General features: G+C 38.4%; 2 protein-coding genes across 8 annotated transcripts in view; both read left to right on the top strand.

Moving 5' to 3' along the window:
- Positions 1 to 1,261: 1,261 nt before the first annotated feature.
- On the top strand, positions 1,262 to 13,271 carry znf512 (zinc finger protein 512). 2 transcript variants are annotated; one of them, XM_042390068.1, is made up of 17 exons: positions 1,262 to 1,544; positions 1,737 to 1,790; positions 3,999 to 4,131; positions 4,257 to 4,312; positions 4,504 to 4,562; positions 5,812 to 6,386; positions 7,198 to 7,287; positions 7,924 to 8,043; positions 8,311 to 8,435; positions 9,880 to 9,966; positions 10,254 to 10,352; positions 10,474 to 10,641; positions 10,990 to 11,187; positions 11,376 to 11,477; positions 11,972 to 12,034; positions 12,265 to 12,363; positions 12,489 to 13,271. In XM_042390068.1, exons 3-17 carry the CDS (start codon positions 4,032 to 4,034, stop codon positions 13,260 to 13,262), a joined length of 2,715 nt encoding a protein of 904 aa, XP_042246002.1. In that variant the 5' UTR covers positions 1,262 to 1,544; positions 1,737 to 1,790; positions 3,999 to 4,031; the 3' UTR covers positions 13,263 to 13,271. The 2 variants fall into 2 exon arrangements, with proteins under 2 accessions (XP_042246002.1, XP_042246003.1); XM_042390069.1 differs by lacking the exon at positions 1,737 to 1,790.
- A 70-nt stretch (positions 13,272 to 13,341) lies between these two features.
- Positions 13,342 to 26,513, top strand: part of gtf3c2 (general transcription factor IIIC, polypeptide 2, beta) — a 38,649-nt gene continuing 25,477 nt past the window's right edge. The window contains exons 1-6 of one of the 6 annotated variants that reach the window (XM_042390065.1): positions 13,342 to 13,426; positions 17,774 to 17,952; positions 19,050 to 19,160; positions 21,407 to 21,503; positions 22,714 to 23,281; positions 24,792 to 24,919. In XM_042390065.1, the coding sequence (XP_042245999.1) occupies positions 21,479 to 21,503; positions 22,714 to 23,281; positions 24,792 to 24,919 (721 nt within the window). In that variant the 5' untranslated portion in view covers positions 13,342 to 13,426; positions 17,774 to 17,952; positions 19,050 to 19,160; positions 21,407 to 21,478. The other 5 variants (XM_042390063.1, XM_042390064.1, XM_042390067.1 and 2 more) reach the window with 5 other exon arrangements.

Below are 26,513 nucleotides of genomic sequence, written 5' to 3'. Positions count from 1 at the left end.
GCAAAGATCTTATCAGATGGGGGTCCGTGGTCTAATTTGTGTTAGTTCAGGGTCCTTGATGTGAACGCTTTGAGAACCAGAAGCAGTAGGGGAACTAGATGGATAATTGTTTTTATATTATCATTTTATCTTTTAGAGTTTGGATTTTATTTAAAGCATTTGAACCTTTTGCTGTAAAACACTGCAACAATGTTTTTGAAAAGTGCTGGTAAATTAATACCCGCTTGTATTTTTTTATTATTTTTTAGATTTTATTTATTTCTTAGTTGATCACTGGACTCATTTTATTCATGTTATTAATTCCCCCTTTATGTTATGTCTCGTTGACTCATATTTGAGATATTGATGTTTAGATCAGGACTGGGACTGCATTTTGTGGGTTATGTATAAATATGTGACAGTCCTGCGTTTTGTCTGACAGTATTTTGGGTTTGGGCCTCCTTAAAGAGGGAAAAAATTAGTGTATAAGGGAAACATTTTCCTTTATGGAACTTATTTTTGTATTTAAATTAAAAAAATAAATAAAAGTGCTTTTTAAATATAGTTGTATGTAGTTTTTCCTTTTATTATATTCTGCATTACGTACAGTACCATCCCTTTTGATGTCTTCACTTGTCATATTATTTTACTGTGTTAATGTTTTATTCTCTATGCCACGTTGATGCAAAAGTCATTCCTCCTTGTGGAACAAAAAAGATTTGAACTGAACTAAAAATGTGTTGTTAGTAATGGTTCAACTGATCTATAGAGCACTGGAAATGTATTTATTAACCATTAATGAAGCCATTAGTCACAACTTATGAACCATTTAATAAAAGGAGTCATAAAGTTGTACCCAGATGTTTCCAAAACGTTTATGCAGAAAATATGTTTTTCTTCTTGTTCCTAAGTGGAAAGTTTCTCTGAGCTCATTGAAAATCTGATTTTTGATTATTATTCATCTTACACAAGTGTGATGTGGAAACTTGAAGCCTCCACTGCACAAACACTGAGAATGAACATCTTGTGTCTAGCAGGAAAACTTTAGAAATGAACAATATTTACATATTTGTAGATTATGGGATTTTTAATGAGGGAGAAGAAGTAGATATTCTAAGGATTTTAACACGATAATTGAACTTTTTTTAATACCATACCTGACAAATTATTATTCAAAGTAGAATATTTGATATATACAGCTTGTGTGTGGAGGGGGGAGTGTCTCTAAACTCTAAACTCTATAAAAATGTAAAAGAAGCGACGTTTCCGCCTGCACGTGAAGGCAGCAGCAGATGCGGGTCTATTTGTTCTCCCGCAGGAGGGCGTTCCGCTGGACAACACGCAAACGCACCGAGGTGAATTATGCCGGTGTACGCAGGGACTGGCTCCTATTTAGACGCTGTCAAAGCTTAGGTTTGTGTCTCAAGGGGTCGTTTTGGACACCCGGGATCAGGCCTTCCTTTGTTAGCCTTCCTACTGGTATCACTGCCGGGGGAAAGGCGACGGAGGAGGCCGGACTCGAAGACATGATGGAGGCTAACCGAGTGAGCTGTAGGACGGTAACGGTAGGCTCGCTCGCATTTCTTCCTCCGACAATAATAGGCAGACAGGACAGGTTAAAGCGGCTCCGTATGAAAGTAAAAAAACGTCTTATTTTAGCTGGCTAACACCGCTTTAGCTTCTTTCCTGGACGTGTTTTCCTGACCGTCGCCATCAAAAGCAGAGATGTTGGTTATATCTTGTTTTTTTATCCACAGACACAATGATGATGGTGGTTTGGAGTCTCAGTCCTGGAATGGCTGGTGTTGCTGGTGACTGAAACTGAAAAAAAAGAAAAGAAAAGACACCATACAGATAACTTATCATCTAAATTGTGTAGCTGTGTTCATCTTTTCGGGGCCGTTAACCCAGCAGTTAGTGGCCTTCAGGGTGACATGAAACGGTCACATCCACAGACACACACCGTTCACATGTCAGGCAGGATGCTGGGAAATCCAACTGACCGTAAACACAACAGCTCTTCACACATGACCTGAACCCAAAACCTTTTTTTTTTTTACAGTAAAAATTTGCAGTGAAGAAGTACTCAGATCATTTACTGAAAGATCCTCTCCAGACATGTATTCAAATATATAAAAAGACTGTTTGGAACAATATTGTGTGTCTGATATGGTTTTTCCACCAAAAAAATGTAATTACCATATTCAAATCTGTAAATATGCAAATATATTTCATTTCAAAAGTTTAACTACTTCACACAAGATGTCTCCTCCTTCACTGTAAAGTCCATCCTCAGTGTTTGTGCATTGGAGGCTTAAAATTGGATTTTTAATGAGCTCAGAGAAACTTCCCACTTTCAGCAGATGAATGTGAAAACAAACTCTGCACATACATCAGAGAAGAGAACAACATCCAACTGAAGGAACAAGAAGAAAAACATATTTTTGAGTGGGGGAGACTTTAAGTACAAGTACTAATACAACAATGTAAAAATACTCCATTACAAGTAAAAGTCCTGCATGAAAAATCCTACTACAGTAAAAAGTACATAAGTATTATGAGCTTGATGTAGTTAAAGTATTGCAGTAAAAGTAGTGGTTTGGTCCCTCTGACTGATATATTATTATATATGACATCATTAGATTATTAATAGTGAAGCATCAGTGTTAGAGCAGCATGTTACTGTTGTAGCTACTGGAGGTGGAGCTAGTTTACACTACTTTATATACAGTTAGCTAGTTTAGTCCAGTGGTTCCCAACCTAGGGGTCAGGGCCCCTCCAAAGGGTCAGCAGATAAATCTGAGGGGGCGTGAGATGATTAATGGGAGAGGAAAGAAGAAAAAACAAAGTTCTGATACACAAATCTGTTTTCAGTTTTTGGACTTTTTCTCTAATCTTTGATTTTTGCTGAAATATTGGATCATTTGAACATTTATTGTAATGAAAGCATGTGAGAAGTTTAGAGGGAAAAATCACTATTTGGTGGAGCTGTTAACAACTCATAGACATGTGAAATGTGACCCCGACTACACACTGCTTTTTGTAAGACGTCAAAAGCCAAAAAGGTTGGAAACCACTGGTTTCATCTTTAACAATGTGTTGTATTTTAAAAGCTTGTTATATTATCCATTGTGTCAAATCTTCATCTGAAAAGTAACTAAAGCTGTCAAATAAATGTAGTGGAGTAGAAAGTACAATATTTCCCTCTGAAATGTAGTGAAGTGGAAGTATTAAGTAGCATCACATGGAAATACTCAAGTAAAGTACAAATACCTAAAAATTGTACTTAAGTACAGTACTTGGATAAATGAACTTTTGTTACTGTCTGCCACTGACAATTTTACACAAAATATAAACTCTCTTTCACAATAACACACACTCCTTGATCAAAAAGGAGCAGGAAGGAGAAAAATCTTAAATTAATTTCCCTTTTCTCTCAACAAATAAAACAGAAAGAGTCTGGCGGTACGTTCAAGAACTGTTTAAGTCACAAAAAATCAAAATACACACATAATACACAAATAATTGGACTAAAAACAACATTACTCCAGTTATTTTACAGTTACAAAAACATTGTACAGATTTTTAGTTTAGAGCTGTCAAGTTGATTAATCGATTAGTTGCCAACTATTAAATTAATCTGCAACTATTTTGATAATCATTTAATCATTTTGAGTCATTTTTTAAAGAAAAAATAGCAAACATTTGGTGGTTACAGCTTCTCAAATGTGAGAATTTGAAACTTTTATGTGTCAAACATGACAGAAGACTGAATATCTTTGGATTTTGACATTTGAAGACGTCATGTGAGCTCTAAGAAACTATAACAGGCTTTTTTCACAGTTTTTTAGTTTAAAACGATAATGAAAATAATTGTTCGTTGCAGCTCTATTCTTAAATATACTAAAAGTATTTATATTACTTGGTTTCACACAGAAATGAAAATATAGAGTGTAAAAACCCTGAGATGTTTTTCCACCATCACAGATTTTATGATGTTATCTCTTCTGTGTTTTTAGGGTTAATTTTTACAGAGTGTCAGTAATCCTAGAATGGACCCTGCTCACATCGGAGGGGATATGTCACCTTTGTATGTGCCAAGAAAGAGAAAGTCAGTCCAGTCACAACCAAAAAGTGGAGTGCCATGTCCAGGTAGAGGAAAAAAAAAAACACTTTATTAAAGTAATTATAATGTATGTCAATGGCAAATATGAATATTACCACTGGTGTGTGTTTTAATTATTTTTAATTCAATTAAATTTAAACCTCTCTAACAGTTGTTCAGCGAATGCCAGAACGAGCCTGTGAACTGACCGCAGTAGGATACTCTAAGGTAACGTCCACAACATGCTTTTATTTTGAAAGTTTTGTTTTTTTTTGTTATGGGGTTATATCTAAGAAAACTATCCAATAACAGATGTTTGAATGTGGTTTGTCCATGTCCCATGTTCTAATACTCAAAATCTGTTAACTTTATGCACACGTCGGATCTCTACTTCACAGTTCTGTACTTGAATGTTTTAGAATGACGAGTCTCAAGCCCAAGATGCTCTAAAGATGAAAAGAACTTATGGTAGAAAAAGGTAAGAGACTCAAACATCTGTCAAGAGTTGAGTTTGTACGGTCTTGAATTTGCATGACAAGCTGCATGATGCATTCCCAGTGTAGTTATAAATGATATCACAACTACACACATCACACACAGACCTTTTTTTTTTTTTTTTAATTATTTTATTACTTTCAAAATAAAGCTTAAAATCGATCTCTTTACCCAAGCATTTAAATAGCTTAGCACTTGCACTTTTAGAATGTTATATTTTCATTTATTTTATACATTCTATGCTTTAACTTGTTCTTATCATATTTTATTCTTTGATTATAATGCATTCTATGTCTTCAAGTTTCACTTTATCAATGTTTTTTCTTTTTTCTACATGCTTTTATGTTCTTTTATGTCCTTTTCATGTAATTTTTGTTGTAAAGCACTTTGAGCTGCATTTTTTGTATGAAAGGTGCTATACAAATAAAGTTATTATTATTATTATATTATTATTGAGAGATAATGGGCCTACAAGTGCATGTTATTACACTTTTCACAATTTCAGGTATACTGGAAACATAAGTGACCAGTTGAGTCAAGTCTTGCAGCTGGTTTTGTGTCTCTGGTGCTTTCATAATGAGCTTCACGTATTACTAAAGTCAGTCAGATTGCACACAAGCTTTATTTTTTGCAATGTGCACATAAATTCTTGGTTGCATGTGATGTTAATACGAGGGATTTCTTTTCCAACAATACACACTGTATGAAAACAACACTTTTGCTGCTCAAAACTAGCTTGTATAGGCATCCTCTCTGAGTTAAAAGGTTAGTTAAACCTCCTCAGCTGTGACTAAGTGACCGAGACTGATATATATTCTGTTCATTAACCACCTCAAACCACAACAGTGGTAGCTGTTGCTGTGCCAAGTATAAAAAGCAGAGCACTGGCTGGCCTGCTGTTTTACTTTTAGAAGTGGCTAATGTGATAGTGATGGTTGTAGTGTATCTGTCTCTCTCTCTCTCTCTCTTGTTATTCGTTATCTTTCTTTCTTGTGTGTCTGACTTCACTTGTCAAGTGAAAACTGAGCTCTAACCTCAACCTGCTTCACATGGTTGTTATTAAAACGTCTCTTACAGCCACATCTGTGCTTCTAATGTGGAAAAATTCTCTTACGGTTGATGATTCTAATTATATTGATGCATATTAATGTAGACAGTAGTTCACTATCAGCCTGCGTTCAGTGCTTTTGATATGCATTTTGTAAATAATTGTAAAATTTTGTATTTATTAGGTTCGAGGACCTTCAGAGTGTTTCCATAGGAACAGTAGATTACCCAACCAGCAGCTGCTCGGTGATGTCATCAGGGAGTCTGGCCAATGGGGCGGACCCAGGCTCCATGGCTCCGCCCTCTGCAAGGCTGCCTCCGAGACTAGTGGCGAAGGATGTGTGGCCCCAGGGCCCCGAGGCCAGCAGGGAGCAGTCGCAGCCTCAGGACCAGAGCTGGAACTCCAGCAGGGACCGGGGCCCCGACGCCTGGGCTCCGGGTAGAGACCGACCGCAGGAGCAGGTCTGGAACTCTGGCAGAGACAGAGCGGGACACTCCAGTCAAGACCAGACATGGATACCAGGAAGGGACAGGGCACATACCGGACAGGACCAGGCCTGGATGTCGGGTCGGGACCGAGGGCCCGAGCAGGCCTGGGCGGCTGGCAGAGACAGAGGCCAGGATCAGGCCTGGAACGCAGGCAGGGATCCAGGAAGAGACCGGGCCTCTTCAGGACCAGAGCAGGCGTGGAGTACAAGCCGAAGTCAAGACCAAGCCTGGAGCAACACGAGCAGGGAGAGAGGACACGTCTGGAGACCCGGTGATTAATTAGTATTTCATGACAATAGTCAAAATTATACTTAATTATAGCTTCATTATCAATCAATCAATCAATCAAACTTTATTTTTATATCACCTTTCAAACAAATCAAATGCAATTCAAAGTTCTTTACAAGCTATTGATAAAATATAGGTAGTTAAAAATGGGTTTAAAGACTAATGCACACCAAAATAATTAAAAAGCAAAAAAGTTAATTGAATAAGACAATAAAAGTCAACTAGTTAAGATAATAAAAGATAAATAATAAAAGCAATAAAAATAATTAGAACATTTGGAAGAGTGTGAGTTTGGATGAGTCTCATCATTTTTCATAATTTTGTTGTCAAATCTACAGACTCAGGGAGGCTGTTTTTCATGATGTTTTGCAAGTTAACTAAATTAGAAAACTGAATGAATTTGAAGACAATATCCTCATAATACTGGACCCTGATTGGCTACTTCAAAAGAGGTCGAAATGCTAGTTGGAGCCTTTTCAGTTTAAATACTAGAAGGCAGCCTGATCGAGTGAATTAATTCTGAGGGTCTAATTATGACGTGTTTATTGATTTATCTACATTTAAAATGTTTTAACATTTCTGCTCTAATATTGTACATATTAAATAATATTTTTATTCCTAAATTGTTCCATATTATACTGTATGTATCTGAGTGTTACAGAGTTGTTCTTCGAGCATTGTCGTGTGTATAAGAAAAAGAATTTGCTTGTACAAGATGTAAAGTGAGTTGTGAATATTTTCTTGGTTCTTGTGGTTTTCGGAGATTTTGATTCCTTTCTGTGTCATTTTTGAAGACTTCAACATGAAGAAAGTCCAGAGAGTAGAGATGGAGAGAAGCCCACCTGTAAATAACTTCCCACAGCCTCCAGAGGGCAGAGAGTCCTGTGAGTTACCCTCCAGTCGGATATATAATATATATTATATATATTATAGCTCATAATATAATATATATAATATAATGAGCTGAGATACATCACACATTTCAGACTCCTTCTTGCATGATGAGTTCTCTTGATCACATCTTTATAGTTTTCCTCTGTAAACTCAACAAATGGCACAAACTAATGGATATGAACATTTACCTTTGGATTTACTTCACCAATATGTGTTTGAATAGAGATTTGAATGGTCTATAAGCACTGTCAGTAGTAGTCAGCATCATTATTTTCTCAACATGACTTATGTTAATATTGAGCAGCAGTGATTAATCATGTTCAGTATTATTGATAGATAAAGTTAACTGCAGACTAATCATTGAGAAAGACAAACATCCTCCTGCTGAGGGATGTAAATTAAAACTATTTGCACAGAAGAAAATAATCAGAGATGAATAATCTGTTAATGCATCATTTATAATAAGCATCATCACTTTGTACAATAAATAAAACATGTTCAGGCATTTTGACAACAGGTTGTTAATATTTTATGTTACATAGTGTTTGTTTTTTTTTTTTTATAAAATGCAAGAATAACACATTCTAGACCAAATAAAATCTAGTAATCTGATGTAAATACTGCAGGTTCAGATGCAGCCAGCGGTGGAGTCCAAAACAACCCAGAAGCCTCGACCTCTCAGCCCAGCGAGGAGCAGAAACCACCAATCGTCTCCACCAAGAAGGAGCCTCCTACTTATCCTTCAGGTGACAGGAGCTGACCAGAGGAGCAGCTGCCAACTACTGCAGTTTATATTCTAACAGAATAACCTGGTTTTGTTTTTCATAAAATTCTGAAATACAGGATAATCATTTTTCAGTCAATCCATAGTAAATTAACTTGAAATAATCACAGTGAATATAAAATATAAAGACTTGAATTTAATTTCTCTCTGTCATATTATGTAAGGAGTTCATGAGTTCTCCTCCTTTAAGACTGTTTTTGAAATAAACAACTGTTTCGACATCCTGCAGGAAGTCAAGAGGAGCGTTGGCAGCTCCAGATTGTAGCTAAAGGCAGAGTCACATGTCCCAAATGTAAAAGTGTAAGCAGGAAGACTGTGGAGGGGCTGAAGAAACACATGGAGAACTGCCGACTGGTGAGCACTCTATCAACACTCTATCAACACTCCATTAACACTCCCTCAATACTCCCTCGACACTCCCTCGACACCTCATCAACACTCCATTAACACTCCCTCGACACTCCATCAACACTCCTATCAACACTCCCTCGACACTCCCTCGACACTCCCTCGACACTCTATCGACACTCTATCGACACTCCATCGACACTCCATCGACACTCTATCAACACTCTCTCAACACTCCATTGACACTCCATCAACACTCCATTAACACTCCATCGACACTCCATCAACACTCCATCAACACTCCCTCAACACTCTATCAACACTCTATCAACACTCTCTCAACACTCCATTGACACTCCATCAACACTCCATCGACACTCCATCGACACTCCATCGACACTCTATCAACACTCCATCGACTCTTCCTCGACACTCCCTCGACACTCTATCAACACTCCATCGACACTCCCTCGACACTCTATCAACACTCCATCGACACTCTATCAACACTCCATCGACACTCTATCAACACTCCATCGACTCTTCCTCGACACTCCATCAACACTCTATCAACACTCCATCGACACTCCCTCGACACTCTATCAACACTCCATCGACACTCTATCAACACTCCATCGACACTCTATCAACACTCTCTCAACACTCCATTGACACTCCATCAACACTCCATTAACACTCCATCGACACTCCATCAACACTCCATCAACACTCCCTCAACACTCCCTCAACACTCTATCAACACTCTCTCAACACTCCATTGACACTCCATCAACACTCCATTAAGACTCCATCGACACTCCATCGACACTCCATCGACACTCTATCAACACTCCATCGACTCTTCCTTGACACTCTATCAACACTCCATCAACACTCCCTCGACACTCCCTCAACACTCTATCAACACTCCCTCGACACTCCATCGACACTCCCTCGACACTCCATCAACACTCCCTCAACACTCCATCGACACTCCCTCAACACTCTATCAACACTCCCTCAACACTCCCTCGACACTCCCTCGACACTCCATCAACACTCCTATCATCACTCCATCAACACTAGATAGTTTGAACTCCACAACCTGGAAATGGCCAAAATTAAGGACACTGAACACAAAATATTGACAGGCAGAATACACTCTTCATATAGTCACTGAATACCAAACATGTTGTTTTATAAAGAAAGCTTCGACCTCTGAGAGGCAGGTAATGTAAGTCTTATGTATCATGTTTCACTATTAAGAGACACATTTATTATCATGAGTTCACCACCACAGAAGCTACTTGTAATGTAGTTTAATTAATATCCTCTGGTCCGGACTCTTCTCATCAGGACTCGTGTATAAATACTGAAATGTATCTGTATTGTAAAGCTGCTTAGTTCGTACCAAATGGCAGATATAATGTGACTTGAATCTGTTGTGCAGCAACCTTTTACCTGTCAACACTGTGGGAAACAGCTGAAGTCTTCAACAGGGATGAAATATCACATCATGGCTGATCACAGCCATTTGGTAAGACTCTTCATGAACGCCCTCTTCCTCATCTCAGTTTTACATGTTTAATTATGCTCCAAATTATTTACTCAGACACACTGTAGGCATCAGTTTCTCTTAAGATTGACAATTGCTATTCTTATTGTTTTTGTATTGTTATTCTTTACTAGTGATTACATACATCATCTCAGTGTTATTCATAAATGCACAGAAGAACCCACACTGATACTCACACCATACATTTAGGAGTTTGAGGAATGTTTCATGAAGTTTGATTTTACTGGCCCCTATTTTTCTGTTTGTAGCCCTCAGCAGACGACGCCAAGGACCTGGATGATCGTGCCATTAAAGACAAACTACGTAAAATCCTGAAGAGGTTGGGCAAATTAAAGTGCTCTAAAGAGGTAAACTGTCATCATTTGTGCTAAATTATACTCATTTAAGATAGAAGGTTTAGTAAGTTGAGCCAAGACAAGATGAAATTTCAATGATCCCATGGTAAAACGCTTTCCTTTTCCTCTTCAGGGCTGTAACGCCGCCTTCACCAGCATCATGGGATACGTGTATCACATGAAGAAGTGCGGGAAGGAGGAGTCGGAGCTGGAGAAGATGCTGCTGAATTGTTCTCACTGTGGGAAAACCTACAAGTCCAAGGCCGGTCTGGAGTACCACCTTAAATCAGAACATGCTCCTGTGAGTCGTATTTTATTTCATCTGCACATTCAGGTGTTGCAGGCTGACAGTTAATTGATTAATTGATTATCTTGTAATTGGTTAATCCATCCATCAGATTTCTGTCACTTATCTGACAAAAATTAGAGAAATATGTCAATAAATTCACATACTTAATACAGTAAATAATTGTGGTTTTGTCTGTCATTCTTTAAACATGTATGACAGTGAAAATGGTTTTATTATTTTAACCTCTAAACTAGAAATGTGTCCGCTCTGTTACATCTCGTACCTGAATTCTTGTGGTGTTTGGAGCAAATTGAGCTTCAGCCCCATCATGTTCATCCTCTCTTATTTCCCGTTACGCAGACGCCCCAGAAGACCGAGGAAGACGAGGCGCTGAAGGCCCAAGGAGAGGCCAACCCGGAGAGGACGGCCAGCGGCAGGGTGCAGCGAGCCTCGGCGCAGGTGGCCAACTTCCACCTGGCTGAGATTGCCAACAACGAGCTGCCCAAAGACTGGCCCAAGAGGAAGTTTCAGTCAGACCTGGTGCCCGATGACAAAAAGGCAAGAGATGAGTTCATCTTAAATTTTATATCAAGTTGGAGGACGTTTGTTTATTATACAGTGTAAAACTATTATTATTATTAAACATGTTTATACCAAACAAGCAGACATATGAAAAAGTAACCATGTATGTCAGCGTATTAATAAAAGTTATGCTTAAATTGGCTTATTGACGCTGTCCTTCCCAGTTAAAATATGCCCGACCAGGTCTGCCGGCCTTCAGCCAGGAGGTGCTGAGGAAGTGGAAGAATGAGGTGAAGCTGCAGAGGAAAGTTCACTGTCCCAACCAGGTAGAAACACCAACACACTCAGGTCTTCACACTGTGTTCTGCTTCCAGTAAAGCAATAACTAGCACAGTTTTTTATTCTCTTAATTTATTCATCATCTGTTTTGCTCTGACAGTATTGCATGATATCATATATATGATACTGCATAGTATGTATGATATTGTATGATAAATAAATTATATATGTTATTTCTCTATTTGTTTGTGTCTTCTATTTATTTAGGATTTTTTTGTTAATTTAGTAATAATAATAGTAATAATGATAATAATACCAATAATTTTTTAAATTTTTTTTCATTTATTATTTATTGTAAAATAAGTCAGGTTCGGTCCTCCATATATAGCATGTTTTTGGTGATATTTCTATTGCTATTATCTTTTAACCTCAATGCTCTTTTAAACCAAAGACAATCTGATTGAACCTTTTTATAAACGTGTTTCTCTGCTGTGTAGAACCTTTATTACCTTTTGGGTAACTTCCTTTCTGTCTTCTTCAGGGTTGTGGCTCCACCTACACCAGTGTGTCTGGACTAAAGGCTCATCTGGGACTCTGCACAAGGGTTCGTCACATTAAAAACAAGTCGTGTGAATGTACATAAATGGTGCTTATTGGGACTGTTATAATAGTAATATATACCACATTACACAACAGTCTAATCATATATCATTCAGAAATGATGAGTAAAAGCATGTTCTCTATTTTCATGACCGCCGTGCAGATGCAGTGCATAGTACTCCTGAGCCTATTAATCCTTTTATGTCTCTATAATTCCATCTGATCCCATTTCAGGGCGACTTTGAGGCTGGAAAATACAGATGCCTGATCTGCAATAAAGAGTTTAACTCAGAGAGTGGAGTGAAATACCACATCAACTCTGTCCATTCACAGGTAATGACATAGTTTGTGTTGGTGTTAATGTATGCAGATGACATTACAGTCTATTGAAGAAACAGTCACCTCCAAAGCTCTTTAAGTTCCTCTTCTAACTTTCTCTCCTCCTGTTGGTTCTGAAGGACTGGTTTGTGACAAACAAAAAAGCCTCCAAGAAATTTGAGAAGTTCCTCAAAAACCAGCCCAAGGACACGTTTGTCCATAATGTTGACAAGCCGATCATGGATCAGTACAACCATCACCACCTCCAGCATCACCAGCAGCATCACCACCACCACCACCACCACCACCACCATCAGCAGCAACACCAACTCCAGCACCAACCCATGCAGCACCCACTGCAGCCACTGCATCACCTCCAGCACCAGACCCAGCTCCTCCATCCAGAGCACCAGAACCTCCCTCCGCAGGTGGACACGCAGCTCCAGCAGCCGGTACTCCACTACACCCCTCTAGAGCCTCCACCTGGACCGTTGTGGGTGGATATGGACAGGAGAGACGCCATGCCGGGACCAGAGCAGGCCCCGATAGAGATGGAACTGACTGATGTGCAGAAACCTGGAGAGGACAGCAGCGGGATGGCGGAGGGGAAACGGAGAGAGAAGGTGGAGAGAGGAGGAGGAGGAGGAGGGGAGAGGGGAAAGGGTGACGTGAAGCGGAAGGATTGCTTTGCTTTCGGTAGTGGTGGCGGCGGCGGCGGCAGCGGAGGAGGAGGAGGAGGCAGCGGAGGCAGCAGCAGCAGCAGTAGCAGTAGCAGCAGCAATACCGGCAGCTCGTCCAGCGAATCAGAGGTGGAGCAGCATGACAGGCAGAGACAGATCGACCAATGGAATCTGAAACGTCCAGGCGTCATGGAGGCTCACCCTGAGGCTGCAAAGCGACAGAGGAACACTTAAAACGACACTTTACTTAACACATGTCGACCACTTTCAGCCGATTTTTTTCACAAGAGGTAGAAAAAGCATCGGGCGTCCGTCCACACTTGATTAGCCGCGACAATGTGACGAAGACGATAACAAAACCTGCGTTCTTCGTTTTCCACAAGAAGTAAGACAAACAGGTGAGAAGGCAGCTCATAGACGGAGATACAACTTCTAGAGTTTTGGAAGTTAAGAAAGCTTTTAGGTGATGCTGAGAGAAAACCTCAAGGTGTCAGTGTGGATATATGAGAATATATACATCTCTGGTTTAGAGGCTGGTTGTTATTGTATAGCCCTAAGAAATTTAGTATACTGTTTATCTGTGTGTTTATCTGTAACAGATTCTTCTTACCACCTTTAAATGTGTCTTATCTTTTAAAAGTTTGATAAGCCCTTCTTGTCCTTCATGTCTAACTTAAAGGGAAGAAGTTATTTTAACCTTTAGAGAGGACGCTACACTATAGTATATTATTTTATTAGACTTGTCTAGTTGCTCTCTCTCTCTGAAAAGGTTTGTGCCTCTTAAGTATGACCTATATAACTTCATAATATCCATCACCACCAGACCTCTGGCATTTTTACTCACTGTCAGGCCTTTTTTTGGCCTAATTAACGTTGGAAGAATCTTTTTTTTTTTTGTTCACAGATAACGATCAGTCCTCCCTGTTTTTGAATCTCCTCACTCCGTCGCTACCTTAACCATATTTTTCACTAGTGGGACCGTTTATTCACAGAGCATCTGTTTCCATCTAGGACACTTTGAACAGGCACATTATTTACCAAGAACAATGAAGACAAAAGGGAATTAAAGGCAAAAAAACACATCTGGCATCAGATATTAAAGAAATAGTTACACATTTTGGAAATAAGGCTACCTACTTTGCTCTCTTTCCAAAAGTGAGGTGACCTGTTTTTCATCTCTGTTTGTGTATGGATTTTTAAAATGAGATAGGATGGATTAAATAGTGAGTTTTAAAGGTATTGGTTTGCATATTTTGAGCTTGGAGGAGGTGTAAGTGTTTCTTCTTGCTTCAAGATTTATCACTAAGTTAAGATAATCGATATCGATACTTAATTCTCAAGGAAGGAGAGAATGGAAGGAAAGCAAAAAAAAAGCGTAATTCCCAAAATGTTAACCTGTTCCTTTAAAAGTGCCATCGATGTGTCACATGTCGGCCTACCTCATTCTTAAAATGGTCTCAAGTAAAAGGAAAACAACACAATAAGTACTTAACGTGATTACTTAGAGCTTAAAACTGACGGGGTAAAGCCAATCTCTAAATGTCGTTTTTTTTCTGTATGTATTCCTTAAGTGTCTTAAAAGTTGTTGGGATGTAGGAATCTTCTATTTTGCATCAATCCGTATTTTATCTTCGTTTCCGAGTAGAAGTATACACACACAAAAAAAAAATCTAATCAGCAGGGAAACAAGTAAGCACAGAAATATAATTGTTTCTTAATGTGTGATCACAAAACAAAAGCCAATAAATCCTCAACAACAACATTATTGAGGAAATTAACGGACGTACTATTGATGTATAGTGCAGGCACGTGATCAGAGTGGATGTTTATTGTCGGCCAAATGAAAAGAATTTCAGGATAGCATGCATCCTCTCGACCTCGCCAACACGGACATTGACACGTGATAGTTAACATACCGAGCATTTATAACAACATCCTTCAGAGACAGACCTGTTTTTGTCTAACAGCATATTTAACAAATAGCATGTAGCCTAAAGATAATGTACTCTGCATTTTGTATCTGCTATAGTGGTGTACAGTTATGGATGGTTGTCAGTCGTTTGTAATGTTCAAACGCTTAATTTGTTTTTGTTTTTTTCAACTTGTTTTGCATTCATGAATGTATTTCGGTTTCCCCTCTGTTGTGCACTTCAATTAGAGGTGCAATATTTAAGAATTATGTCAGAATTTTAGTTTAAAACAATCACAAATTAACTAAAATCATCAACAGGATGTGAAGAAATAACAGCTTTGATGTTAGGTCAAAGACCTCTGTGTATTGTGTTGCTACTGAAGTTAGCATGCTAACCAGCTAGCCCCGGCCCGTCCTGTCTCGTAATACCACTTTGTACCTCAAGAGGCGATAGTGAGTCACTGTCTGCCCTCAGTCCAACATGGATGTATTAAGAGAACTGGATACAGCGTCAGAGGCGGGGGCCACGTTCATTCCTATAAAAGTCGCTGAGTCACGCACGAACCTAAAAAAGTCACTTCCTGTTGTAAAGAAATTACTTGGATGAAAACATACTGGGCACGCTCTATGGGCCCAATGCAGCCATGGAGCATGCTCACTAGAGACTTCCGCTGGCTGAGAAGGCTAACTTCCAGTTTAGCCCTCCGGCTAATTTGAATGAGGATAAAACAATTAAATCGTGCGGCTCTTCTAGACTTTCAAAATGTGATCGGACCGAATGGATCAAATTCTGATAGTGAACGAGTTATTTTGTGGGGTTGTAACGCTCAAAAAATGTATTTACAGAAGTCTCTTTCACAATGTAAGTCTACGGGAAAAAGTGTTTTTGGGCCAATGTGCATCACATGATGGACCCCGAAGTTGTAATTCCACGGTTTGGCCACTATGTCAAATTGGCTTCAAAGCCCGGCGCTGTTCCCGGGGACTCGCTCAGTCCGACATGAGAGGATGAAGGAGTAGTACTTCTTCTTCTAGGTTAGATTTATTCAAAACAAACGTTAGCTCAACATTAGCACTGAATTGATATAGCTATCATACTTACTCAAAGTCCTAGTTACCTAGTTTGCTAGCTAACAAAGCACAGATAATGCACTATTGATTTGGTGCTAATGTAGCGTAGCATAACGTAACGGACACCCCAACTATCTGGTGATATGCTGCCACCAGTTGGTTTGGAGTGTGGACTATGAATTCAACAATTCTTACATATTGCACCTTTACGTCTGTTTTTGTTCAGAAAATGATAATTTGTCCTTAATTTTCATTTGAAACATTCAAAGAGGATTACCCTTTAATCTGTGAAAATGTCTATAAAAAAAAACTATGTGAAAAAAAATATTCTGCCAAAAATATTTAGTGTATCTGGTTCTGTTTTAAGTGCTATAGGGTCGGGTCAGTAGAACTAGTCGGTTTGACGTGTTTATATTTGTTCTGAATGGCTAAACTTGAAGGCTGTTATAGAGGGGGGGGGGGACATGATATTGTTAAAATATGGGGATAAAGATGCACATTTCCTGGGAGGCTTAATGTTGCACTCTGTTTTTCATGTGAAAGGTAAACGTAACAGTTGTGTGATGAATGAAAAACGTCCCAGTACATGAGATGTGAACATGGATGTCAGGCACTGATTGAGAAATTATCTATTTATGTACAATTTATTCCCACTTATGTTTATTTTAGTGATAAGCCGTAGAAAGCATCTGCATTAGGGTTCCAAGCACCAAGACGGTTAAAATCTGTATATTTGTCTTGGTTTTGGTTTTTATTGGGGGAAGGAAGATTCTAGCTTTTGTTATTGGTATTATTTTTCCTTCTGTACAACTGACTAGCCTAAACTGTCAACATAGCCTAAAATGTCTAAAATTAGCTTTTGTTCCCCTTAATGCTGGAGCTATAATCCACATTTAGTCAGAATAGAAAGCCCTTTGTGTCCTTTTTTTGTGTTTTGTTGCCATCAGAGGAGTTGTCAGCTACTGTAGACAAGATAAGAAAACAGGTACATTATCTAACTGAAATTAATGCACGTTGAACACCAGTAGAGTCCAGTTTGCACAATAGAGAACAGTCATGATTCAGCAGAAACAAGGAAAGAAGAGGCCAAACAGAAATCTTGAAGAATCTTAAATATCGAGCTCGTCCGTGAACGTGTAAAATCTTACCGAAAGACTTTGAGTTGGTCTTGACCTGCTTTTGTAACGTTTCATCCTTTGGCCGCATTTGATGTGATGGTGGCGATGTAAGTAGTGTTTGTAAAGGTTCAGTGAAGAAGACCTGTGAATCAAATAATGATAATTAATGAAGAATGTTCTCATGTCTTGTTCCACCACCACCATCCATACAGACAATATACTGTATAAATAATATAAGCCAGATTTAAATAAAGGTTCATTTAGTAGCCTTGTACTGTTTGTAAACACATAAAGAAAATGGACTCAAAAGCACTTAATTTCTCCATTTTGTGAGACGTAATTTCTATTAAATGAAATAGTTACTGTCTCAGCCAACCCTGCATTAACAAAAGTCTGTATTTAATATGATACTACTTGTTTTTTTTTTAGAAGTAATGTGCTGCTATTTCATAGTACCAGCAGTGTTATAACAACAGATAATTAAAAGTTTAATTCATGGTCATTATGGGCTCTGTGTCTTTAGTGATGATGATGATGATGTGGAGACTGTAAGCTGGCACATAGAGCATCAGGTAAGAGAAGCACAGAACCAGTATACCAGTATAATTCCAGTACCTGCCTGGCTGACGTTTTGTGTTTTTCAGGTTCTGTACGTCCACAGGTCCACAGTCAGTCTTCCCGTCTGATCTGCTCCCATCGGTCTTCCTGCAGTCGTGGTCTTCACCAGTCACGTCGGGTGGACACCAGCTCCGCAGATGAGCTCCTGCAGGCCTTTTAGTGTCTGGACTTCATGACTGGACTCCTCTTCATCGTTCTCATTTTGGTAAAATGGTTCTCTTGTTTTTTAACACTCAGATTTTATTAGATCTTTTTTGAAATCCACAACATCCAACACACATTATATATTACAGATTATGGACAAGAGGTCTTCATACAGCACAACATTTGGTAGAACATACAGCAGAAGGATGAAGGGGAAAAGCCGCCGACCACGTTTCTTATTCCATTAAATATGTTTTCTGTCCATCTTGTGATGTAGAAGTCATTTCTCAGTCTCACTAGGAAAGTCTGTCTTTCCGTTTCTTGGATCTCTTTGATCATTTCAAGCCAATAATCTTACTGTAGGCAGGTCGGTTTTGCTGCTACAGTCAATATTTTCAGGCGGTATCTGTCATTTCCTGTTATTCCTTCTGGCAGATCGCCTAAATTAAATGACACGGATGTCAATGGGATCTGCCGGCCAAGAATAAGCTGCATGATTCTCCAAATACTTTCCCAAAATAGTTGTATCTTTGGACAGTTCCAAACAATGTGGTGGTGATTTGACTCATCGTCCCCACAATTTCTCCAACATGTATGGTCTATCGATATTAGATGTTTCTAATTCTTCTTTCTGTAATGAAGAAACGAATAAGATTCTTCCAACAGAATTCACACCAATACATAAAACAAGAAGTAGAGAAAATAGTTTCACATGTTCTCCCATTGTTGACTGGTTATTTTTGTGGTTATTATTATTATTAGTGGTTATTATATTTAGTTTATTTTGAATAATAAGGCAATTTAAAGTGCTTTACTTTAGACATCAAGTAAAACAGTATTTCTAAAGACATAAAAGAAACACAAGACAAGAAGAGACTTTTAAAATGATTAAATAGAATAAAAAAATAAGATAAACTGGAATAAAACAGAAGAATATGAAATTCACAAAAATATATATGAAAACATATTCATGATTTGTTTTGAACCACTCTACACTTTCTATTTCTTAACACTAATCCTCTAAAGGGTCACGGTGGAGCCGATCTCAGCTGACATTAGGCGAGAGGCGGGGTACACTGGGACGGCTCACCAGTCAGTCACATAGAGACAGAAACTCACATTCACACCACTTAACCTAACCTGCATGTTTTTGGTCAGCGGGAGGAAGCCGGAGAACCCGGAGAGAACCCACGCAGACACGCAAAACATGCAAACTCCACACAGAAAGACCCCAGACCCCAGCTGGCCGGTGGGTTCGAACCCTGTGAGGTGACAGAACTAACCACTGTACCACATGTCCAATAGCATGTTATAATATGCTCATGTTTGGCAGTTGTGAAATTGTATTGAGATCCTTCAGTTAAGTAAAAATAGCAATGCTACTATGTAGAATTACTCAAGTATACTTCAAGTCATGTATTCAGAGTTTTATTTTAGTTAAAGTACAGGAGTGTTTTTAGCAAATTTTTAATAAGTTGCATATAAAAAGTAAAAGTACTTATGCAGAATGGCCCTTTTCAGAGTGTTTATATTCTGATTACTTATAATTTTAATGTAGCTGATATATAAACAGGCTTTTATGTGAATCACTCCTTATGCACTGGTGTTCAGGAGTTTGAGGCATTTTCCATTAAATTCCATCTGTTTTTAATTGTTTGCTTATCTCCTGTATGATCTATGCAAGACTGACTTTTTATTCCTATTTTTATTAATACTATTATAGTTTTATTATTATCATTTTATATTTTCAGCTCTATTATTTATTTAATGGTGGTAATTTTACATCGAAAACACTTTAACATTCTTAGCACGACACATAAAGATTAACAAAAAGCAGCAGCAGTTAGAAAACATGTAAAAGTGATTCGTGGGTAGAAGTTGGACCAGTATTTTCTTGTAATTGGGAATCTTAGGATATTTCCAACATTTTTTCATCAGACACCGGTGCATGTCAGGATCAGGATCAGGTCTGTATTAGATCAGGATCAGGGTCAGGGTCAGGATTGAACTCGTGGCCGCTGCAGCAGATGAGGGTGCAGTTCCTCGGTCCGCTGATAGGGGGCGCTGTGGGGAACCACGCTCCTACAGTAACATGGCGGTCTGATGTCAGCGGAATGTGAGTTTCAGCAGCCTGCAGCTCTTGAAACAGCGCCGGTGATGTTTGCTTTATAACACCCACCGTGAAAAAGAATAACGGCTGGATGTGTATGTTGATTAGTATGTGATCTTCTACGGTGTTGTTCCCGGTTAGCGCAGTTTGGGATTCGATCCCGGGTGGGCAGATTCTAGCACACCGGACTCGGTAAGTTACGCGGCTTTTCAGCCTCCGCCACCGGGGAGGAAGCCACGGCTGTACGCAAGGTGAGCTTTTAACCGTGCCGGTAACGTCCCCGGTAACTCACAGCTCGCTTTCTAAAGAGTATTACAGTTGTTTAACGGCAGTGTGAGAAGCCTCTTTAGCCGGTTAGCGTTAGCCGTGTAGCTAGATAGCGTGGAAGAGGGAAACAAACCAGTCAAGATACGATGGTTTATTACTTAAATAACTTGTAAATGTGTATTTTTACTGTTAGAAAGCTGTGCCGAATTAAATGATGACTACAAACTATAAAGAAACGTAAGGTTTGGTGTGTGTTTTAGCCATGTAGCTTAGCCGGGACGGAAGACAGATTAAAACTGTCAGATTACTCAACGAGGTTTGGTGAGTCTGTCCATATGACAACGTGATATCGCTATTACGTGTCCTCAGACTCTACTTTTCCACAGTAATACTTTTAGAAAATCTACTCAGCGACGTTTCAAGCCATTTAAAATACAATAAAGATGTTTTTTAGTAAGGTTATAACTTAAAGCCAGACAGACCACAGGAGGAAACACCGAGTAATCTGATAGAAATGCAGTTGTGAAAAGTAACGAAGTACATTTACTCACCTACTGTACTTAAGTACAATTTTGAGGTACTTGTACTTTACTTGAGTATTTCCATGTGATGCTACTTTCTACATTTCAGAGGGAAATATTGTACTTTCTACTCCACTACATTTATTTGACAGCTTTAGTTACTTTTCAGATGAAGATTTGACACAATGGATTATATAACAAGCTTTTAAAACACATTGTTAAAGATGAAACCAGTGGTTTCCAACCTTTTTTTGGCTTTTGACGTCTTACAAAAAGCAGTGTGTAGTCGGGGTCACATTTCACATGTCTATGAGTTGTTAACAGCTCCACCAAATAGTGATTTTTCCCTCTAAACTTCTCACATGCTTTCATTTCAATAAATGTTCAAATGATCCAATATTTCAACAAAAATCTTTAACAAGGTGTTGTATACTCAAGTAAAGTACAAATACCTCAAAATTGTACTTCAGTACAGTACTTGAGTAAATATACTTAGTTACTTTCCACCACTGGTAATTCACTCTCATATCTCTGTCTTAAATAGTAATGTTTTACAGGTGTGGTTCATAAAAAGGTTTACAAACGTGACGTCTGTCTTCATCTCTGTGTGTCGGCAGTGAGAGGAAACTTTACTCCACACATGAGGAGGCGTCTAACGAGTCAACCAAAGAACAAGAAAGCCGGAGCCTATGGACGCCACTGACTCTGGACAAGGTTTACTGCAGCTACTGTCATCTGTTACCACTTTGTTTGTTTGTTTGTTTGTTTTGACCAACTGGTACACATTAATGCACTGAAAAAAAATGCTAAGATTAGGGTTAGGGTTAGTTACTGTAGCAATCAGAATTAAAGTTATAAGTTGTTATTGCTACTGAAGTTGAGCAGCATGCTAGCTGTGTTTTAGCCCTGAAGTGACCAGAGCTGCAACTAGCGATTATTTTCATTACTTATTAATCTGTAGGTTATTTTCTCGATTAATGGATTAGTTGTTTGGTCCATAAAACGTCAGGAAATGATGAAGATTGTTGATGACTGTTTACCAGAGCTCAAGGTGACGTCATCAAATGTCTTGTTTTGGCCACAACTCAAAGATATTCAGTTTACTGTGATAGACGACTAAAGAAAGCAGAAAATATTCACATTTGAGAAGCTGGAATCAGAGAATTTTATACATTTTCTTAAAAAAAATTACTCAAGATGATTCATTGATTATTAAAATAGTCGGTAATTAATAATGTGAAACTAATCGACTAATCCTAGCAGCTCTAGAAGCGACTATGAATACTGAATTTGTACCATTATATTAATATTGTCAGGTTATTGCAGTCATTACATTCATCTGCATCTACTTTACACTTTGTGACGCTACATTAGATGTTTCAGCAAAAACCTGCCACTGTGTCTGTTAATGCAGTGCAAAACACACAGTGGAAGTTGTCATGTCATGAATCATCTAATCTTGGAAGTCGCTTGGATTTAATGCAGCATTTTGTTGGTTTTCAGCAGAGATACATGAATATACTTTGGATTTTGCCCATCAAATGTTAACAGTATTGTTTAACATTTTGTTCTGTTACTTTGTTTGCTGAAGTAAATAATTCAAGAGCAACAATTAATTTGTTAAACATTAGTTAATTTGCACAAATGACTAATTCAAGAGTATGAATTACTAATATGTGCTCACTTTTTACATTCTCAATAACAGCTGCCGTATTAAATATTATTATGCTTCAGATTACGGTGTCTGTTTGTAAGGATGTAACCTGTAAGAGTAACATTTGGTGAAATATATCCACAGGACTTTAGGTGAAGCTATATTCTTTGAATTGTCTTTTTAATATGTTTCTATTTTAATGTATTTAGTTAATTTCCTTTCTATACTACACACTGTCCACCTGTGGAGTAATAATATGTCTCCTCGCAGGGCAGGAGACGCCATCAAAGCAGTTGTGGGATTTAACACCCAGCTCAAAAGGACGACAACGGAGGAAAAATCCCAAATATTCGGATTATGAAACCGATGACGCGATTAATGTGCAGGAAAGACAACCTAGAAAGAGCTCTGGAGATGGAGCAGCTCCTAAAAAGACTCCGGCGAAGAGCGTAAAAGCAAAGAAGGCCACGCAACAGCCTGCAGATGGAGAGCAAGAACCGACGGAACCTCAAGAATCTGATGGAAAAACATCAGAGAAAACCCCTAAAAAGACATCGAGGGGCAAGAAGACCCCGTCGAAAAAGAGTCCCGCCAAAAAGACTCCTGCCGTAAAAGCTCCCGTCGCAGACGGGCCCCTCCCAGCAGGAGAGGGCGGACATTTAGATACCGTGCTGCAGGAAAACGGGACGCCGAAGCCGAGGAGAAAGTATGTGAGGAAGCAGATGGTACAGAAAGCGGAAGCAGTTACAGATCCGCCGCCGTGTGACGAGGAAGCTCCGACCGAACCTGTGGAGGAGATCGAAGCGGGCGGCCGTCGCAGGAGAGGCGCCGCTAAAGCGTGAGTCACATGACGTCTGACGCTGCATCTACTGTGTTCGGTTTAGTATAGTATACATACCTACACGCTCAGAAATAGAAGAGTCGTATCTTACTGCTAGAAGGTTTTCTCTCCTCACAAAACTGCTGAGAGAAACTTTTACTAAGGAATCAACTCTCTTAAGCTAAGAGGAGACCCGTTACTGTGGAGGACAGCATGCTTCACAGTGTCCACTGTGATTGGTTGACAGGTGACCAGTCTGTGTCTATATCAATGTTTCCTCTGTTAATTTTAATACAGCTGTGGTGCTTTGAGCGATAATTCTAGTTTTGTCCCTGTTTGGATCTAAGTTATGTTTAAAGTTGAGGTTTTTAGTGGTAAAAATGTTTTTAATGGCTATATAATCACCTCCTCTAAAGCATCTGGACTGCATGTTAGTGTTAGATAACATTAAAGCTAAATTACAGTCTTTATGTCTTGCAGTAGTTGTAATGTTCTCGCTGCTAATTGAATACAAAGGAAACACTGAATATACAAGAGTGCGAAGATCCGTAGATTTTATACGCTGAGTCACAGATTTCACACATAAAGAAGTAAAACTTTATTTATGTAACACTTTTTAAAACACAATTACAAAGTGCTACACACACACACACAAAATATATAAATAAAGTAAAATAAATGACAATATAAAACACAGCACAATGAGAAACAGAACAAACTAAAACAAACAAGAACATAAGACATAGATGGAGATTTATTAAAAGGCTTTTTCCCTCTAAAAAGCTTTTAGAAGCTGAGATTCAGTCAATCCGACATGTTGGGGAAGATGATTCCAGAGACGCGATCGCCAACAGAGAAACAGTCAAATATTGACGTGTCAAGTAGATTTATAGCTGGTATCAAACATCACCAACCTTCACCAGCATGAAATCAGCTCCTTATATTTATCTCAGGAAGTGATTATTGAACATACACTTTAAAAACCATCCAACAAATTGGGGCCTGAAGAGCACATTTTAGGTTTGTTGAATAATTCTGACAAATATCTGAGATGCTCCAAGTTAATCAGTCCTGCAAACTCTGCATTTCCTGTTCTGTGTCGTGTTGGATTGTTTTGATTTGTTGGTGAGTTAATTGAATCCTTGTTAATTCAACCGCTGTCTAAATATGCTTTAAAAAGGTTGTTATTGTATTTTTCTAAAACTCTGATGCAACGAGCTGCAGCAGCTGACTGACTGTTAGTGACTCAGGACTCCTCTGGACTTCCTCCAACTTCTCTTAGACTTAGGAGATACTTTTAGCTCTAAAATGTTTAGTGAAATACTTTGAGAGCAAAAAATAAAGTTAACTTAAAGTCCTCCTCAAGTTAGGACTGAACACGCTCCTTATATTTAGGATTTTATTCCACTTAGGAGCTACTTTTAGCCTCATGTTCAGTGAATACAGCCCTAGTACAAAAAGTATAAAAATGTAAACCTCTTGTTTTGAGAAGATCAAGTAATCATTTGGTGTAAAAAAATCCTTTCAGGGCATTGAAGTACCTCCACATTTTGGCAAAAGAGGTGCTCGGTCATCCCGCTGAAGAGTCGGGCTCCCAGCGAGGCGCCAACAATGATGCCACAGAACCGGAAAAACACCCAGTTAGAAAGCAGAAAGGTACAGTGGAAATGTCATTTTAATCACATGTATTAGTTTAATGTTGACTCTTTCCCTTAATGCACCAATAACGGCTAATAACAAATTTGGATAATCTCGGTCATGTTGAGGCTTTAATGCTTTGAATACATTTATAATTCATGTTACAAACTACAACGACATTTTGAAGGCAGGTTGTTTATGTCAGAGTGACATGTGACGTCTTTATCATGTGAACATTGTTGTTTTCATCACGTTTCCAAAGCCTGAAACAAATCTAGTCGACTCAGTATCAGTACGATTACTAACAACACCTTCATCTAAGGCATAAGGTTATATTTTCTGTTAAAGGAATAGTTCAACGTTTTTATCCACTTTCTGGTGGAAAGTTAGCCGAAAAGATTGATACTGGAGATTTTATACTGGATTGTTTTAGTAACTGCCAAACATTTGCTGGTTACAGCTTCTCAAATGCAAAGATTTGCTGCTTTTCTCTGTTTTATATCATCGTACACCTATAAAGACGGGCTATAAAAACCTAATAAGACTTTTAACACATCACAGACATTTTTCATTATGATGTGACATTTTATAGACTAACTGATAAAACAAGAAAATAATTGGCAGATTTGGTAACAAAAGGTAACAAAATCCGTCTACCAACACCTTGTAAAACTCACTAACTTACATGCTGCATGTTGTTTGATTAATACGTACAAAAACAACACTTAACACACCGTCTTACAGGCAGCTGTTTGCCAGATTGCTTCTTGGCTGGGAGCAGATAACTTCCTGAAGTCTCAGCTGGTTAATTATCATTTTTACACTTAGTTTATTATAATTAAAACATGTATTGCTTGACAGGCCACACCATATACTAATACATACTGTATGAGGATCATCATGTGCTATTCAGGAGAAACTAATGTAGTTTTTTTTACCCCAACTTTTCCTTTTATCCTTTGAAATTAATTTTTCCTGGCTGATAGTTCAGTGTCATTGTGACAAAGTGGGTGAGAACAGGCCATTTCTGTCATATTGTTTACTAATTTAACCATTAATAATAATTGTTTGTTTTAGCCATAGTTCTTAAATTAATCTGTAACTTGCAGACATAAACTATCCCGGGTTTGTTTGTTTAAAGTAAAACACGGACAAATATTAAGTTTAGTGATTGTTTATTGGTTTAGTTCTGTGATCCAGTTACTTACCATGTGTCACCACTTCCTGTATTTAAACACTGGGTGACATCATCAGTGATGTCACTTGGTTATACCAAGTAGAGGGGGATTTATTTTACTGAGTTAAATGTTTGGTTTAGTATTTATATGGTTTTTGCTTGTTTTGGCTCATGTTGAGGTTTAATGCTGTGGATGTTTTTGTGTAAACAGTGTTGACTGATACGAGTAGCTTTGTTATATGTAAGTTGATAGAAGGGAACGGACGCCCCTGCAATAAATATGGTTCTGTCTGGTAGATTTGAGACTCTATTTAAGGGGAGATGTCTTAGTTTTCTTTATCCTGAGTTGAGCCAGTTACATTTGATTAGCTTGTATTAATCTAATTTGTTTTGGACACCTTTTTTTTGTTACGCTGGACTAAATAAATCAGTTTT

The sequence above is a fragment of the Thunnus maccoyii genome, chromosome 17, assembly GCF_910596095.1.
Source record: "Thunnus maccoyii chromosome 17, fThuMac1.1, whole genome shotgun sequence".
In the NCBI taxonomy this organism is placed as follows: domain Eukaryota; kingdom Metazoa; phylum Chordata; class Actinopteri; order Scombriformes; family Scombridae; genus Thunnus; species Thunnus maccoyii.
The sequence above is the reverse complement of the archived record's forward strand: the minus strand, read 5'-3'. Positions and strand labels throughout refer to the sequence as shown.

Bases quoted from the DNA above. Each gene is read 5' to 3' on its own strand.
- znf512 (XM_042390069.1), top strand. From the start codon at position 4,032: ATGGACCCTGCTCACATCGGAGGGGATATGTCACCTTTGTATGTGCCA. The intron at 7,288-7,923 runs GTGAGTTACCCT...TAAATACTGCAG, and splicing joins TCCAGAGGGCAGAGAGTCCT to GTTCAGATGCAGCCAGCGGT. The intron at 11,188-11,375 runs GCAAGAGATGAG...TGTCCTTCCCAG, and splicing joins TGGTGCCCGATGACAAAAAG to TTAAAATATGCCCGACCAGG.